At 34.9% G+C, this 17,409-nt stretch overlaps 1 protein-coding gene across 4 annotated transcripts in view; it reads left to right on the top strand.

Annotated features, from left to right (window-relative positions):
• The first annotated feature begins 760 nt into the window (after positions 1–760).
• Positions 761–17,409, top strand: part of LOC143240908 (one cut domain family member 2-like) — a 233,387-nt gene continuing 216,738 nt past the window's right edge. For all 4 annotated transcript variants that reach the window (XM_076484160.1, XM_076484157.1, XM_076484169.1 and 1 more), the window contains exon 1: positions 761–2,237. In XM_076484160.1, the coding sequence (XP_076340275.1) occupies positions 920–2,237 (1,318 nt within the window). In that variant the 5' untranslated portion in view covers positions 761–919. The remainder of the gene's footprint in view (positions 2,238–17,409) is intronic.

Genomic DNA, 17,409 nt, shown 5'->3' with positions numbered 1-17,409 from the left:
TAGGGATTCTACGTTAGCTTCATTCTTGAGACTGATGTTATAACCATTAGTTGATTGACTAATAGTTAGTGTGCTTTCTTTCGAACATAACTTTAACTTCGAGAGATGTATGTATAAGGAAAATATATTCTTCCTTTTTTAATAGAGAACATTATTTAATTAAACTGGCCATGAATTAGATTTCATGTTTTTGTTAATGTCCGAGAGTTTGTCTTTTTCTCTACTATATTTATCAAAGGATATAGCTGTTTGTATGTTAAGTGTATCAAACGTCTTTCTGAACAGGTCGACAGTGAATGAATGAGGCGAGGTTAAGCACGTGGGATACGGATGATATGCACGTGGCTGTGGTCAGGTAAAAAAAAAAATGATCTTCAAGCAACCAAGATTCTTAGAACAGGATAATTAATATCGATTTTACGCTCTGAGATATTGGAAATTCGTCTGCTTCGAAATGCTCGTGTCAGTAGCACGTGCGAAAATCTCCGTGCAGATATGTCAGTTGTTAGACATTGAAGAATGTTAGAGAATATTACAATTGAGAAGGACACTCGCTTATGCTTGGGACATTCTAGAGCATTTCCTGTTCTGTCCAACAATAAAAAAATGAGACATTCAGGCGCAGTGCACATTGAATGCCCGCTGTCGCTTTGGCCGTGAAACAAAAGCAGATGAATAAAAACGGATAATAGCAGTTGCGCGCATGCGCTATATGTATCAAAAATTGCGCCAATGGTGGTGCGCAGTTAGCAGAGTGTAAACATGGCGGCAAAGTACAGGTTAGCTTGCAGCTTGCCCATTCCCAGGCTGTAACTACGCCCAAAAATCTAATCACCGATCGTTAAATCCATCTAAGGCAAAGCTAGGAGTGTCATAGAACCGTTCAATGAATTTGGATTGTCATTAAAACGCGCAAATCATGGAAAACATGGGAGAGTTAGGTGAACAACAAATCAGCAGCGAGCCAGGCGTTAGTGAGACAGCTGTAGCGGTGGTTTGCTCAGTTGAATCAGTGGAGTCAGTGGAAGCTGTCGACTCCGTCGGCAGTGTAACCAGTGTCGAGCCCGTGACAAACCCGCCCGAGTTGCTCCCGGGCCACGAGATCACTTCGGACATTATACATTCAGACTCAGACGAAGAAACGGTATCTTCTACAATGATTGACGCCTCGGACTTTCGGGGTCTAAACGAGCCCAGTTATCAAAGCTTGAATTGTCGTATGTCTCCTGGACTTTCGGTAGCAAATAGCTACGCTACTCTCACCCCTCTGCAGCCCTTGCCACCCATCTCCACCATGTCTGACAAGTTCAGTCACTATGGTCACCACGGTAACGTGAGCGGTGGTTTTACTTTGATGCAAAATAATCATTTGGGTATGAGTATGAACAGTTATCAATATGATAAACTTACTCATGTTGGCGGTATGGCGCCTATGAACATGGGTCCTACACTCGGGGCAGCTCATCCATCTGCAATGTCTATGATGGCTACTAACGGACTTGGAACTATGGCCCAACAAACTGGTATTCCCTCTCCCCCATACCTTCAGAACGGCTTGCATTCTCCTGAAAAAGCTATATCTCCGAATACGTATGACTCCTATGCACATCACCGGGATTTATCACGTGGCCTGGGGTTTCCTCAAAGCCCCACTGTAAGCCTCCATTCTCCCACAAGTATGATGCCTACGTTGAATGGACTGAATTCCACCCATACACCGCCATCTGTCCATCTGCAAGCGCCTGTTACACCACCCGAGCACCAAGATATTAAACCAGTCAACATAGCGGCCTTGACCGCACATACATCTGTGCCTAACGTCAGTTTAGGAATCTCTTCTTTTTCTCAGCCTATGGTCAGTCTGAGTCCAGTCTCAGTTCACAACATGGGAATTAACTCTATTTGTTCTGCCGTAGCAGGCACTCCCGCCGCGGTTTCGATCAAGAGCTCAGGAGGTCAGACTCCTAACAGTTCTAAGGGGGTGGTAGCTGACGAAGTGGAGGAGATCAACACAAAAGATTTGGCCCAACGAATAAGTGCAGAACTGAAACGATACAGCATTCCACAGGCCATCTTCGCCCAGAGGGTGCTGTGCCGATCCCAAGGAACCCTCTCTGATCTGCTGCGGAATCCCAAGCCATGGAGCAAGCTGAAGTCCGGCAGAGAGACCTTCCGTCGGATGTACAAATGGCTGGAGGAGCCCGAGTTTCAACGGATGTCAGCTCTGAGATTAGCAGGTAAATGAAACAATATTACTGGTAGCGGCGTATAGAAAATGTATGAAGTCAATACAAAAATGACAATGATGTATTTTGGCGAAATTGTATAAACATTTCTTACTCAAGTTTGGAACTAACCTCCTATGTTTTAATCTAGATACGTATAATAAAGTAATATAATAACTTTTTTTGGTTGATTTATATGTGACACTTGCAAAGTTATGCAAAAACTGAGTGTTTAACCCTCAAATTTTTAAACCACTCTCTTCAAATGAGATGTTGACGGTATCACTGTGTGAGTTTGAATAACATAAAACGAAAATGTCTACATAAAATGGAATATACAAATAATTCAACCGAGCCCTTGCTCAATATCTAATATAAATAGAAAAAAAGTATTCGAGCATCATGTTTTAACGTTTATTGTGTGTGTATGTTTTTATAATTATCTACTGTATCCTACACTAAGTGATCATACAAGTGGTCAGTCTATGTCTCGGTAATGAATACTGATCTCAGACCAATAAGCATATTAGATCTGGTATAAAGATGGTAAAAACAGTTAAAATTTTATAAGAAACTAATTAAGATAATTTTTTTAACCATCTATTACAGTAAATGTTAAGTAATATAACCTCTGACTTCGGATTGTTAGTGAACGCTAATATGTAAGAAAGTTTAAATTAAACGAAGTGTCCTTATTTTTCTTAAACTAAACATTTGTTACTTTTCTTTCAATCTGTAGTCAACTGTGACTGATGTAACCTAAAACGACTTTATTTTTCTGTTTTATTTGCATTTGATTAATTTAGCATTACCACATCTCTACCAGTGTGTTTAAAACCATAATTCTAGTTTACATTTTGTTAAAGTATACCTTATTGTAGTGCTTGTTTATAGATTTTTGAGGAAAAATGTTATTAAACTACACTGGGCAAAGTGGTTAAATCACAGTATAGTCTCATACATACGTTGTGATTATTTTCGTGAATGTGAATTTCGTTAATTGAGATTTAACTATACGTAGTTACGTGTAGATTTTCATCAAACGGGAAATGATAGGTTAAGTGTAGTGACTTTTACATTGATCATATCAGTACGCTATCATGTTCTAAAAATGTTCAACTCCTGAATACCAGCTAATTCTCAGAATTCATAGATTAACAAATGATTTATGAATAGGACCAGTAGGAGATATCGCCTTTATATATTAATAATGACAATTAATAGCAGATTAACGTAGTATGTAATAAAGTTCTTTCCGTTAAAGTTGTCAAATAGTTCAATTTAAAATGATAATAACATTGCAACCATATAGCTACTGGTTGAAATGGTATGAGAAGTGGTTTTATACAAAAGTATATAATTTGTACTTGAAATCCATACAACAATTAAAGTGAGTTACTAGTGATTTTACTGACCTGTTATCCTACATATATTAAGCCTAAATATAACGTAATAAAATGCTAAAAATGTATATTCCATCTCTGTGGAAACATAATCTATGATTGTAAACGTGCAGAAATACATATCGTAGATATTATCAATAATAAACACATTTAGCAATGAAATATTATTTTAACTTTCAGCTCTAGAAAACGTCGTGGTTTAAAGCACAATATGTAACGCATACAAAGTAAAAACACGTCATGTTCGTAAGTTTCTATAACAATAACTCGAATGTATCTGTAACTGTAAAGAATAATCCCCTCTTTCGAACAACATGAGGAACTGTTACAGCAACCTCCACTGATTGGTAGGTGCCAGATTTCTGCAAGTATTGATAAGCGAAAATAATTTGTTCCAAGAAATTTTTACATGTGTAAACGTTTCAGGATAAGACTTATTTGTTTAGAAAAATAGTTTTTATTCTATTGACGTTTACTATTATATGATAAGAAACCACAAACAAAAACAAAACATATAAATATTTTTCAGTTTGGAGTTGACTGAGAGTGATAACTTGTATTAAAATCTCTGCGTTTGTTTTTTTTTTCTTTAGTCTTATAATCCCCTGTAAAACACCTTTCTCCTTAGTACGTCGTTTTAAACTGTAAGGAAACAAAAGATTAAAAAACAAACCTTTTGTAATGTTGCGTACCTATTTATATAAAATACAAGTTTAACAATAGCCACGGCAATGTTTTGGCTCAATAACCTCAACCAAATCCGTTTTGTCGTTTCAAAGAGACAGTGTCGGCTTAGAAACAAGACACGTGATTCCTGCACTTGACGTCAGTTAACCAAATATTTCCTCTTCGTTGGTTCGTGACGTTGCTCCTGTAGTGCCAGCAAACGTCTCCCTTAGAAGGAATATGGCGCGAGAGAGTGGTTCCTTTATAATGTGTACTCGTGCGTATTAAATCTTTCCATTGTCTTCTTTAATGACTTACTTTCGGGTGCAATGTTAAAGAGAGGGAAAGATTTACAAACAGCATGTATTAACATAGTATATTTATGTGATTTGTTAGATAACTTACTCATGCGACTATTTTAAACCATTAAGGTTTAAGATATAGCAAACTACGATCCTAAAGAGTTCAATACATTACTTATGTTAGCACTTATTCCAGAGGGTGTGAATATAGGAAATTTAAAACTTCTTAGATAATGAATTTATAAATATTTATAATGGTGTGGGATTAACCCTTGATTTTAACTACATTCATTTGATCAACACATACAAGACATTACGCTTCTTTAATAGCTAAGTACAGACTGTTAAACATTACAACAGTTTAATTTTTAACGCGTTAAAGGCAAACTGAAGCACATTGTTAAGCATGCTAGATATAAATGAAATGACTCTCTAGTCGTTTTTTTACTTCCAATATTTTTACTGGGGTAATAATCAGGGTACAATGTACCCTGACGAAAACGTGTTTCGAACTATTGGTATCAGATTTTGTTTTCGAAGTTGAAAGGTTTTTCTTTTTTTGATAAATACGCAGTTTAGTCAAACTACAAACTAAGTATTTCATTGGGTCAATAATCCACAATACTACTAGTTACAACCACATTACTACTTACGAAGATGGAATTAAGTACAAGATTCTAGTCTGGGATCTTGCCCCAAGATGGGTGAGCAGTAAGTTCTTGGAATTTCATCGCTAAAATACGGGGTTCGATTTCCCGCGGTGGCCAGATCACAGACAGCCCAATCTAAAGCTTTGTATTGATAATACTGCAACGTTCTCTGTTGAGTTTCAATAGAACTTTAAAAATTCTATATTACCTAATTATTTTGTTGATGTTCAGACGAGAAATGGCGGCTTATTAACAAGACTAGGTTGAAATACTTGTGGTTACCTTGTTGACATGTACAACAAGAAATCTAAGAAATCCAATTCATAACAATATACTATTTAACCTTTAAAGCATACCCCCTCCCACCAATCATCAACGAATCTGTACTTTTTCTTCTACAGATTATTCACTGCATTTATATGGACGTATTTATTACTTACTATGTGAGATAAGAAATGGTTGTAACCTTTTACTTTACTTCTCTGATATAGATCATAAAAATATTCATTATTCCTTGATAAATTAAATAATTGTGCTTCAGACATTCAATGACCATTGCATCTTTTACTTTTTTCGGTATAACATTAAAGTATTGTTTTTTCTGTTTAGTGTGTTTATCATATTCTTCAACTATATCTCAGAGTTCAACCACATTTTGTTATGCCTAAAGATTTTACTATTGTTCAATATGAGAACCAATACACTTTATTCGTAAAAAATATTGTTCAACTGACTCAAAGCTTAGCTGTCAAAACACGAGTATTTCACGAAAACTAAAGCCGTTGGTGAAATTCAGAGCCACGTAAACTGTAGATAGACGCATAAATAAATAATTATATCTTATAAATGCAAAGATTTTGGAGATTTGTCAGAAATTTAACAATTTCGTAGTTTTCAGTTCTGTAAAACAGAAATTATCAGAAACGAAGTTAGTTTTATTCTCTAACGTACGGATAAACTTGTAAACGTATATCATGATATTTTAAACTAAGTTTTGTCAAGTTTATGCTATAATCTATATTTTCCAAAATAATATGATATTATTATTCAATACTGCTATTCGAGTATTAATTGGCTTAGCTACACAAATTTCTACCTAGTAAAACATTCGCTTAAACACATATGCACTAAAATTGATCTATAGTAAAACAACGTACTTTATGTTTTAACTTGTAAGTTAAAATACGTTTGAAAAATAGTTTATTAGGATAAAAAAAATTGACCAAAAAGGTTTAGTCACATTTTATTAATATTCGTTTCGATTACTATTAGTATTGGAAACGATTTATTTACACACAATGAGATTATGAATTAATTAATCGGAAGCAACAAGTTTAAGTGTTGAAAGGTTGTTGAGCTGCTTCCCCTTAGGACAAACAGCCCAAGAATAACTCGTAGTAGGGACATATAGCCTAATCATAACTCGTAGTTATTTACCACACAGACGGAGGAAGACCTGAATTTATGTAATGACACTTTTCGGTTCGTGCGTGTGCATATTCGATGCTCAGTAGTTAAAGGTAAGGTAACTGAAAAAAATTAGATTACTGAAATTATTCATGGTTGTCTTAGAGTTAACTGGGTCATAATTAAAGCAAAAGAGACAGGAGAAATGAAGAAATGGCCCTGTTTATTTCTATATGTTACTGGTTGTATGTAAAATATCTTTCATAAGCCTGTCTACTTGTTCTTACTGTTCACGTGTGTTAAAAGGTTTAAACGTTATTCGCTAGATGACTTCATGCTTAATTTATATATTAGATTATAAAGCGTAAGTTAATGTGTCACGCCTCATTTTTCTAAAGCCATGAACATTTACTCACACTTTATGTGCATAACCTGTTAATAAACGCAAGAGCATTTTACGCTTATAATTAAAGGAACAACACTGCATACCAGTAACGTTTATTATTTTATGTCACTCTTTATGAATGCCATTAAAACAACGCAAACGTACTCTACATCTGGATAAAAAGTGACTTGTCTTGATTTATTCCGTACAGAAACATTAGTTATGTGTATCAAAGTATATTTTCTCTCTATATATTTTTTTTTACACAAGGGCTACTTACACTTAGTCGTCCCTTGAAATTATAGGCTCAAATAGTTTCTCTCAAACCCAGCGTCGTAAGTTTGACGAAAGGAAAAAGTTATGTAGGAGACAAACCAGAGAAGTAGGAAGTGAATGGATTGGTTTGATTCACTTGCTAGAACATGGTTGTACGCTGATTCAGGATATCTGTAATGGGCTTGACACTGAGAAAAGTTTGGGAATCGCCTGTCTTAAGAAACAAGAAGCGCTATTTTGCGCTAACAGGACACTAATCGTAAAAGCCTTGACTTCGTAGTCTACGTAGTTTACCGCTAAGCCTCTCCCAATATGCTCCTTAGAGCAATCTTAAAGGTTTTTTTGTTCGAATTTTTGCTAGAATATTTTCAAGTTAAATTGAATAGTGCGTATGAAATCTTTGACAATATTCGAAAGTGTGAGAAAGTACATGCGTTGAAAACAAAATTATTCAAAGCTGTTATCCTATTGTTAAAACTGTACAAAATAGGTTGTTTGCCATATAAAGCGTTAATTTCATTAGAATGATTCGTAACGCTATTTTCATAGAAAGCATTAACTTCATTTTAACTCGTTTTTACATATTAGTTGGTTTCTCAATATTTGCATTAAATACGCCATCAGAATATAAATCAAATAGATATTTGTTTCATCTCACAAACTTATGTCTAGTATTTAAACATTTCTTTTCACATCACTTTCATTTGCAGACACCAATTTTTGCAAAACACCTACGTTTTTCCAAAAACTTTATTTGGGAGCTTAGTTTCCACTTGTTTGTGCAATATATGTAACTTTATTCTTGTCTCGAATCATTTATGCAATTTGATACGTTTACTCCCTCTAGATGAATTATTTACTATGATGTTTAACGTATTTAGATGGCAGGTGGACTTTTGAATATTATGGAGTTGTTGTGAAGTGTATAGAAGTAGAATGTGGGAGAGACACTCACTCCGCCTTCAGACTGTGTCTCGGTGACGAATACTGATATCTCAGACCAATAAGTATGTTAGATCTGTCTAACAGATAGAGTATAGAATGTGGTAGAGACTAGTTTAGATAAACCAACAAAATAAAGAAAAACAAAATTTCAGAACTGTGTTATTGGATTTACGTTCTGAGTTCCTATTTCATCAGATTCGATATCAAGTATGTTTGAAGAATTTTCCAGCTAACACGCGAAAAGAGAACGAAAATATTTACCATCATATGTATTAAACTACTGTATTCACCGTCAACTGCTAAAATGTTTAAAAGTTTAATAATTTATTTTTCGTCTATAATCCTTTAAACACGTGACTTGAATAAGAAAACATTCTGACGTAACTGAATGTCATTCAAACGTTATTATGACCTACGATTTCTACTTCTCAAGTACCTTTATAAATTAGGAGTTTGATTGGTACCAAAGCAAGTTTGTCAACTTAGCCATATTACAATGTAAATATTCCGTTTTATCCAATCGTTATACTAAAAAAACACATCAACTTATTGTTCCCTTTCCTGAAGATATAAGTATTTTTTTTGCGAATAACAAGCAAACAATCGCATCAGCTTACGTTTACTAGTTATGCTGTTTATTTCGTCTATAAGACATTTATTCTATCATTTCTCATAGCCTTTTGAATTGTCCATTCTATTTACGTACCGGATCGAAGAGCGACTTTCTGTCAGTAAGCATTTTGGTATTTTCGACTACTTAACCCCAAAAGGTTCCTATTACCATATTATGTACACCAAGTCTATGACGATACATAAATAGCAGGATAACAACGCAGTTAAATTAAACGTTTCATAAATCGATTGTTTTCATAAAAAAGTACGTTGTTAATTTTTTACAGATATTTTCAGTTACCCACTTAAAGTACCAACCCTGTACACACGAGTTCTTAGGTTATGTTAGTACTGTGTACATAACGGGAGCAAATATCACAAAAAGAAAACTTTGACGACCTTAAACCGAACACTGCTAATCCAACGATCACTTACTTATAGAAAACTCAGATCCTCTTTGTTTGTTTGTTTTTGAATTTCGCTCAAAGCTACTCGAGGGCTATCTGTGCTAGCCGTCCCTAATTTAGTAGTGTAAGATTAGAGGGAAGGCAGCTAGTCATCACCACCCACCGCCAACTCTTGGGCTACTCTTTTACCAACGAAGTGGGATTGACTGTTACATTATAACGCCCCCACGGCTGAAAGGGCGAACATGTTTGGCGCGACGGGGATGCGAACCCGTGACCCTCAGACTACGAGTCGCACGCCTTAACACGCTTAGCCAAACTCAGATTCTGTTAAGTACGGCAAGTAAGGTTGGTTGATAATGTATGTTATATAGAATGTTTTATAATGATTATTGTGTTTAACGCGTTGAGAAAATTCGTAACTTATAACCGTGTAAAATGAGCCAAATGTTGGAAAACAACAAGAGCTGCAAAACAATTCAAACATTTTAACCACAGAAACTTATTGTACAATAAAAATGTTCAGTAGTAAGTGATATGTTCAAAATTTTGTTCTTACTACGGAGAGAGAATTCCAGTGTTTAAAATCCTTAGGGGACTCGAGGAACCTGTAGTGCGGGTCTCACGCGCTGAACCTAAGGTGTTGTTTGCACACACACCACCACCACCAGGAGACTAACAATGTTTATAAGAAAAGCATTTGGAATGAGGTGACTTGCAAGTCTGACGTGACTAACCTTTCAACAACAACAACAACAAAAAAAAACACGCACGCATTTTTAGGTTAGCAGTTTGTTTCCTTCTGTCACGTGAGACCTTAACTCGGTGTTCGCTGTTACTACATGTAAAAGAAGAGATCAGACCGTTCCCATGGAAACTTAAGTTGATATAAACACTAAAATTTAATGTTAGAAAAGCTGTTTTTCTTTAAGTACGCCGAGATTCTAAATTAGTTTTATAGTTTGCGTTGTTTTTGTGTTATTTTTTGTCAAGCATTTATATATATATAAATATAGCTCAAATAATTTGGGAAATTATCATAGAAACACAGGAATAGGCAGATATAACAGTCAAAGACAATATAAACACTGCATTTTTCAGTTTATATAACAGTGGACAACTGAATTTTTCTACAAATAACCATTATATGTGACTTGAAACTGTTGCCTAAAATAGAAGACAGAGAAGGGAATAAATAGGACGGCTCATATGTAGTGTTTGAATAATGAAAAAAACAGATATGTCCGTCTAATTAGTTAGAATAAGGCAGTTAGAGTCACTATCAGGAGTATGTGACGTCAGCAAGCAAGCAGATCAAAATGAAGAAACATTAATATAAAACAAAAACATAAGATTTTTAGTAACACAAAAACAATTAAAAATTCAAATGACATTTGAAAAACGATATGAATTTGAATAAGTAGAACTGATATTCAGATGATATTAGCACATTAACAAGTTGATTTACACTCTTTGATTAGTACTAAACAAAGCTTAATACAAACAGGACCTCATCTGATGTTGAAAGCACCCATTTACCCACTCACATAGTAACTCAAACTTGAAAAACTACGATCAGAAGAACATTAGATATATTACTGATTCAGTCAAATTAAAATAATTTATTAGTTTACTATAAACCTATGTAACAGTAACGTGTTTAATTTCATGTTAGCAGGCTTGAGCGTGGACTCAAACCTGACTTTTTTACTAGGTTTGTATTCAAACTAAGCTGTAAAACCATTTCATAGTGGTAACGTGCTACATCTCGCTAGTGTGAAACAAGCCTGATTTATCATTATGTGTATGCGTAAACTACTGTAAAACTATTTCGTGACAGTAACGTGTTATATCTCACTAGAGTGATTGAAGCCTGATTTATCACTATGTTTATGTGTAAACTAATCTGTGAATATATTTAATGACATTAACGTGTTACATCTCACTAGTGTGACCCAAGCCTGATTTATCACTATGTTTATCTGTAAACCAAGCTGTAAATCTATTTTATGACAGTAACGTGTTATATCTCACTATTGTGAATCAAATTTGATTTGTCACTATGTTTATATGTTTACTAAGCTGTAAAACTATTCTATGAAAATAACATGTTGTATCTAACGTATGTGACTGAAAGCTGATTTATAATTATATTCATCATGACACGAAGCTGTAAAATCTTATTATGGTATGACCATTAACCTCCTACCTTGCACAACTGACCCAGAGGTCGTAAGGATAACGTTTAACTGCGCTTGCAAGAAACGCCACGGCTGTAAGAAAAAGTTCTTCTCTTGTCTATATAAAGACACGTTTTCTGCCTTTGAAAAGAAATTCTAGAGTCACAAAAACGTATCAAATGAAATCATGAGGCAAACGCGTCACAACTTTCTCATCTTTCTTCACAGGATGGCATCATTTGACTTAATCATAAAATTAAAAATTTATAACGTTTAAAGTTGGACCTGTTTATACTAAGTTAGCGACCCGCCCACAGCATTTAACGTAATGCATATCCACGAGGCAAATACGGCATGTTAAACGACCCAACTTTACTCAGCTTTAGTTTTAACAAGATAAAGATAGGATAAAATAAAATAAAAAATCTGCAAATAAGCAGAGCAATGCCATCTAAACAGTTTTACAGGAAAATATTAGAAATTTATGAATCTATTCTAAGAACTGATATTCAAATCTAAACACAGGATTAAAAGCTACCCAATCAAATGCCAGGAAACATTTTACGGTAATGTTTATAGTCCATCCATTAAATTATAATAACTACTGTAATTTGAAATAATTACTGTATGTATACAGCTTTATATAACGTGGAACTGTAACTGACTTCTACTAAAAATAAAAACAGTTATAAAATAATGCCAAACAGTTTAATTTTGTTGGTTATCAATAACCGAAACAATAATATAAAAATAAGTATGTTAAAGAAAATCAAACTTATACCGTTTAATATTATGGAAGTTAAATCCTTTTAGCATAAAAAACAAAAAGAAATGTAAATATTTTTTACAGGAAATGTAGCAAACTACAGTATTAAAATCCAATCTATGCTAATAATATTAAAACTAAACAAAGACATAAAGCAGACTTATAGAAGTAACTACATTAATTTGTTTGAATATGTGCCACTCTACCATTAGAGTAACTCAGAAAATGCTACCATGTATATGTTGCATTATATGGCTAAGATTTAACTAAAATGAAATTAAACAGAAGATAATAGAATAATGCATCATACACCACACGATTAAATTAACTTATTATTATCAAAGCAATCCAAATATGGATTTCGATCCAAAGAACAGACAACTTTCTATACACATCTCTTTCACACAGTTCAACGTTCACAGAATAGCCAATAACGAATTGGGTTTCAATGGTACTCTTCCCAGATCCCCTTGTTAGTTAGTATGAATAACCAATAATTCCATGTGTTTTAATTATTGATGGGTTTATGTTTTGCTGTACGTAACGTAAATACATACAGGTCTGGTCTCATGAACCGAGGAGAAAACCCACGTGGATTTACATGCCGCTCTCCTCGTTAGACTTGTAGTACTGCACATTTACAAGATTCTGAACCACCATGCATTTTGTAAAACAGCTTCAGTTAATGACGTTGTGTTTGAAAGGTCAGTCTCATATTGTTAAGTCGCACCAACCTTAACCCTATTTCTTAGATACTGGTTGCAGCCAGTTTTCTTACTGCTTTCATGTTAATAAGATCAGTAGATATGTCATCTCATCCATAAATTCTGTTCGCATGTGTACTCGTTCCCAGCTTTAGTTTCAGTTTTGGTTTCCATTGTCAGTTCTCCAGTTAACTGTGTTAAGCGTATGGTTAATCATCAATGACAAATATATATTAGGAATATTTCTAACTGCAACCACGCAATCCAAGTTTCAGCAGTCACTCAAAATCATCTGGCACAAGACACAAACTATATAATATGACATATAATTCATAAAAACCTTTATAAGTTATTAAAGCAACCTGATGTCCTTATTCATTGCCAACGTCTACTTGAGACCCCGGCATGGAAAGGTGGTTAAGGCGCTTGACTCGTAATCTGAGGATCGCGAATTCGAATCCCCGTCGCACCAAATATCCTCGCTCTTTCAGCGTGGGGGCATTATAATGTGACGGTCAATCTAACTATTCGGTGGTAAAAGAATAGCTCAAGAATTGACGGTAGGTGGTGATGACTAGCTGCATTCCCTCTAATCTTTCACTGCTAAATTAGGGACTGTTAGCTCAGAGAGCCTTCGTGTAGTTTTGCGCGAAATTAAACACAAGAAATTAGAAACAAGATCTTAATTACTAAATTAGAGGAAGCATCATTTGATAATTTCTTATAATTTGTTAAGCTGGCGTGTTTTTACTAATTATGTCCTACTATATCTGAGGAGACAAACGACGTCAAGTTTCCAGTAAGGCAAAACTGACTTAGTTTGTATCGACTGTAGGGCCTTAATTTTCCATCTGAAGTCTAAAGTAAAAAATAAAATGCATTTTAAATTACACTGGTTGACTGACTAGCAGTAAACGGTCAAATGAGTAAGACTTTGCTGGTTGGAAACCAACAATAAGTTTGTTTGTTTCTTTTTGAATTTCGCGCAAAACTACTCGAGGGCTATCTGCGCTAGCCATCCCTAATTTAGCAGTGTAAGACTAGAGAGAAAGCAGCTGTCATCACCACCCACTGCCAACTCTTGGGCTACTCTTTTACCAACGAATAGTGGGATTGACCGTCACATTATAACGCCCCCACGGCTGAAAGAGCGAGCTTGTTTGTTGTGACCGGGATTCGAACCCGCGACCCTCACATTACGAGTCGAACGCCTTAACACACTTGGCCATGTCGTGCCTCCAGCAATAAGATTGCCTCCTCAAAACTTACACACAGTTCTAATAATAAAATTGATGCAGATTTATTACTGATTCAATTAAATTTGTAATATTTCTACTCAGATGTCCTAGATTTCTACTAGTCTTCGAACATTGGCAAATACGAGAAGAATTACACAATTGTAACTTTAAAATGTTAATAACTGGAAAAATAAATGCATCGGGAAAAGAAAATTCAAATTTGTACATGATAATGGTGACCAGTGGTAGTTGAAAAGTTCGACACATTTGTAATAATTTTTGTTGATATATTTATTTTGTTAGTTACAAAAAAATTAGCAATGCTGCCATGCCCATATAGATATTGCGAACTGTAATGTTCCTCCGAGCGTTCGTCTGTCTCCCGTTTACAGAGGCCACTTCCGGCGTTACGTTTGAAAACTTGCCCACGCAGGTACAAGTTCAAAGTTCGCTTTCGAAATTACAAAAGAACAAACATAAATAATGTTGATGTCAAATTTTACTTCGCCAGCAGGATATTTCACACTAAATTGTAAGGAATTAATGATATTATAATTCACATTTCGTGAGTTAACTTTGAGAATACAACTATAGATTCACTGTATGTTACTGTTCAGTAGCTCTTAACATTACTGAAATGTTGAATAATTACTTTCCACGACACACGGTGTAAGTAGCTAGGATCTTCATCTCTGAGTGAAACCAAGAGTGCAACACAATTAACATTTTTAAAGTCCGTGAAATAATTTAAATTGATAGATTAATTTAAATATTTCTCGTCACTGGCGACAGGCACTTTTGTTTCTGAGTCATAAGACATTGAGATTGTGGTTTATACATCTGTAATAAAACCCACATAGTCAAGTACCCTCTTCACGTGTCTACAACAGCTAAACATCATTCAATCACTAACAAAAACACTAAAATGTAATATACGTAAACCAATGTTAATTATGAGATGGCGGTACCGTGAGATTAACACGTTAGAGAGGTTTGTAATAGTTACATAGCCAATAGTTTCCGTTTATTTTAATAATTCAGATATTATAGATATTTAATTATAATTCTGAAAGACAGTGCAAAAAATAGCACTGAAATGTTATTTGTTTGTTTCACTTTTTTGAAATAAGCAATATAAATATGATAAAGAACATTCCAGCTTCTGTTGTGTTTTTGTTTTTTTTCATGAAGAGGTAAACCACGCGCAAGCAAGTGGAACAAATCACGTTCACGCAAACTCAGTGCACGTGTTTCCCTCTCTCACTTAAGAACTGACTTTTGTGAAACTCTAGCTTATGCCATCAGGGGATAACCCCTGTGGGTGCTATTTGACCTGCACAGTACTCGCCATTCCATCTTGTTCATGTACACGTGCGCGTGCTGAGCATCATAAAAACGTACACTACATTTACTGCCTACCATTAGCACAAGTTCTATCCGAGTACGGAGAAAAAGAACCTTATATCAGTAGATTATATTTTTAGTACTTTTCTATACAGAGTTAATCTTCTTTCTTGGAATTTTGTGCTTTTTTTTTGCAAAGATAATTTGCCTTATTAATAAGGCAGTGTGATGAAATTTTAATGTGCCTTTTTCAGTGTTAGAACTTATAAAGTACTAGTTATTTATTCGTTTTTTGTATACTGCTTTCAGAATCTTATAAACTGTATAGCTGCAAATAATGAACCCAACTGTACGTATTCAAACTCGTAGTCTTAGCCTGTTCAATTACATGTGATGTTTATTATTTTTTCAAACCATAGTTTATTGTAGACTTTTCATCAAGCTAGAAGCAACAATAAAGTGATAACGGACAAAAAAGCCCACTTTTAAAGATATGTGTAATACGGGTCATTGCTTCTTTCAACAGTTTTCTTTCCTAGAAGTATGACCGGTAGAAAGTATAGTTATTTATATGTAGGTTAAGACTATTATGCTATCTTAGCTATTTTAAAAATTATGATAAATTTAATTATCTTATTCTAGAACATATTAGTAAGGTTATTGTAGTAAAACCCTTAACCTAATTTTTTTCATTTAAAACAACCGTTTAGTTTTTCCATCTATTATCATTAGCATTAAATAAATATTAATCTGATCCTTAGATATAACTTAATCCTTCGTTATCACATTACAGTATATTTGATATCCTAATCCTTCCATATAACATTGGCCTATGCAATCCATTCCGATCTCTTCTAACTAAAATTAAACACCCATATTTATTTACAGTTTGATACTCCAGATTAGCTACAACAACGTAAGACGCACTTGATTCCTGTACTTACAAAGCCAAGAAACGTTACACTGATTATCCCTTCGAATTGTAACGTACTTTGGTTTCTTTTGAAAGAAAGCTACACAAAGGCTGTCTGCTCTAGCCGTCTCTAGTTTAGCAGTGATAGTGGAAAGACAGCTAGTCGACATCATCCACCGACATTTCTTAAGCTACTGTTTTACTAACGAATAGTGAGATTTACCGTTACATTATAACACCCCCACGGTTGGAAGGGCGAGCATGTTTGGTGTTACGGGATTCGAACACACAACCCTCGGATTGCAAGTCAGGCGCCCTAACCACCAGGCCATCCCAGGTCTATATAACGTTGGGTGTTCTTCTCATATTAGCAATCGAGTGCCCTAACTACCAGGTTATGTCAGACCTATATAACGCAGTAGAGGTGTTCACTAAGAAACATCATTCTATTTCCTGTAGGCCAACCAAATATCTCTTTTCAACAAAGTCCATCACATGACTTAGGTAAAATTAGCTGCGGTTTTAATAATCCTTTCGCGCACAGCTACGTCAAGATCATCGATTATTTGAGAGCATTTATTACTAAAAAAACATTTTTGAGAGGACCGAAAATACTGAAGGTTACAGGGTTCCAGGTCAGGAAAGGTAAGGATTGTGTTTTGAAACCTCCTGTTTCGCGATGATCATTATGGGATCTGGTACTGTCGTGTTGCAGGGGAACATCAAACAGATACTGACCTATCGAAACAAAGTCAATCGTAGATCACAGTTCACTCACATCCGACGTTCGAAGACAAAAATAACAACTGCTATTTATTCTTAAGGCCTTTCCGTATGTAGGTTATCCTCATGTGTTTATACAAACATGTTCGTTGTACAATATTCAGTCCTTTTCACATGTATGGTCTGGTCAAACGTTCTAATCCTGTCATCGACCATCTTCGCCTTTTAGGCGTGGGGGCGTTATAACGTGAAGGTCAATCACA

Source organism: Tachypleus tridentatus, chromosome 2 (assembly GCF_004210375.1).
Source record: "Tachypleus tridentatus isolate NWPU-2018 chromosome 2, ASM421037v1, whole genome shotgun sequence".
NCBI classification, from domain to species: Eukaryota; Metazoa; Arthropoda; class Merostomata; order Xiphosura; family Limulidae; genus Tachypleus; species Tachypleus tridentatus.
Note: the sequence above shows the minus strand (reverse complement) of the source record. Positions and strands in the feature narration are given on the sequence as shown.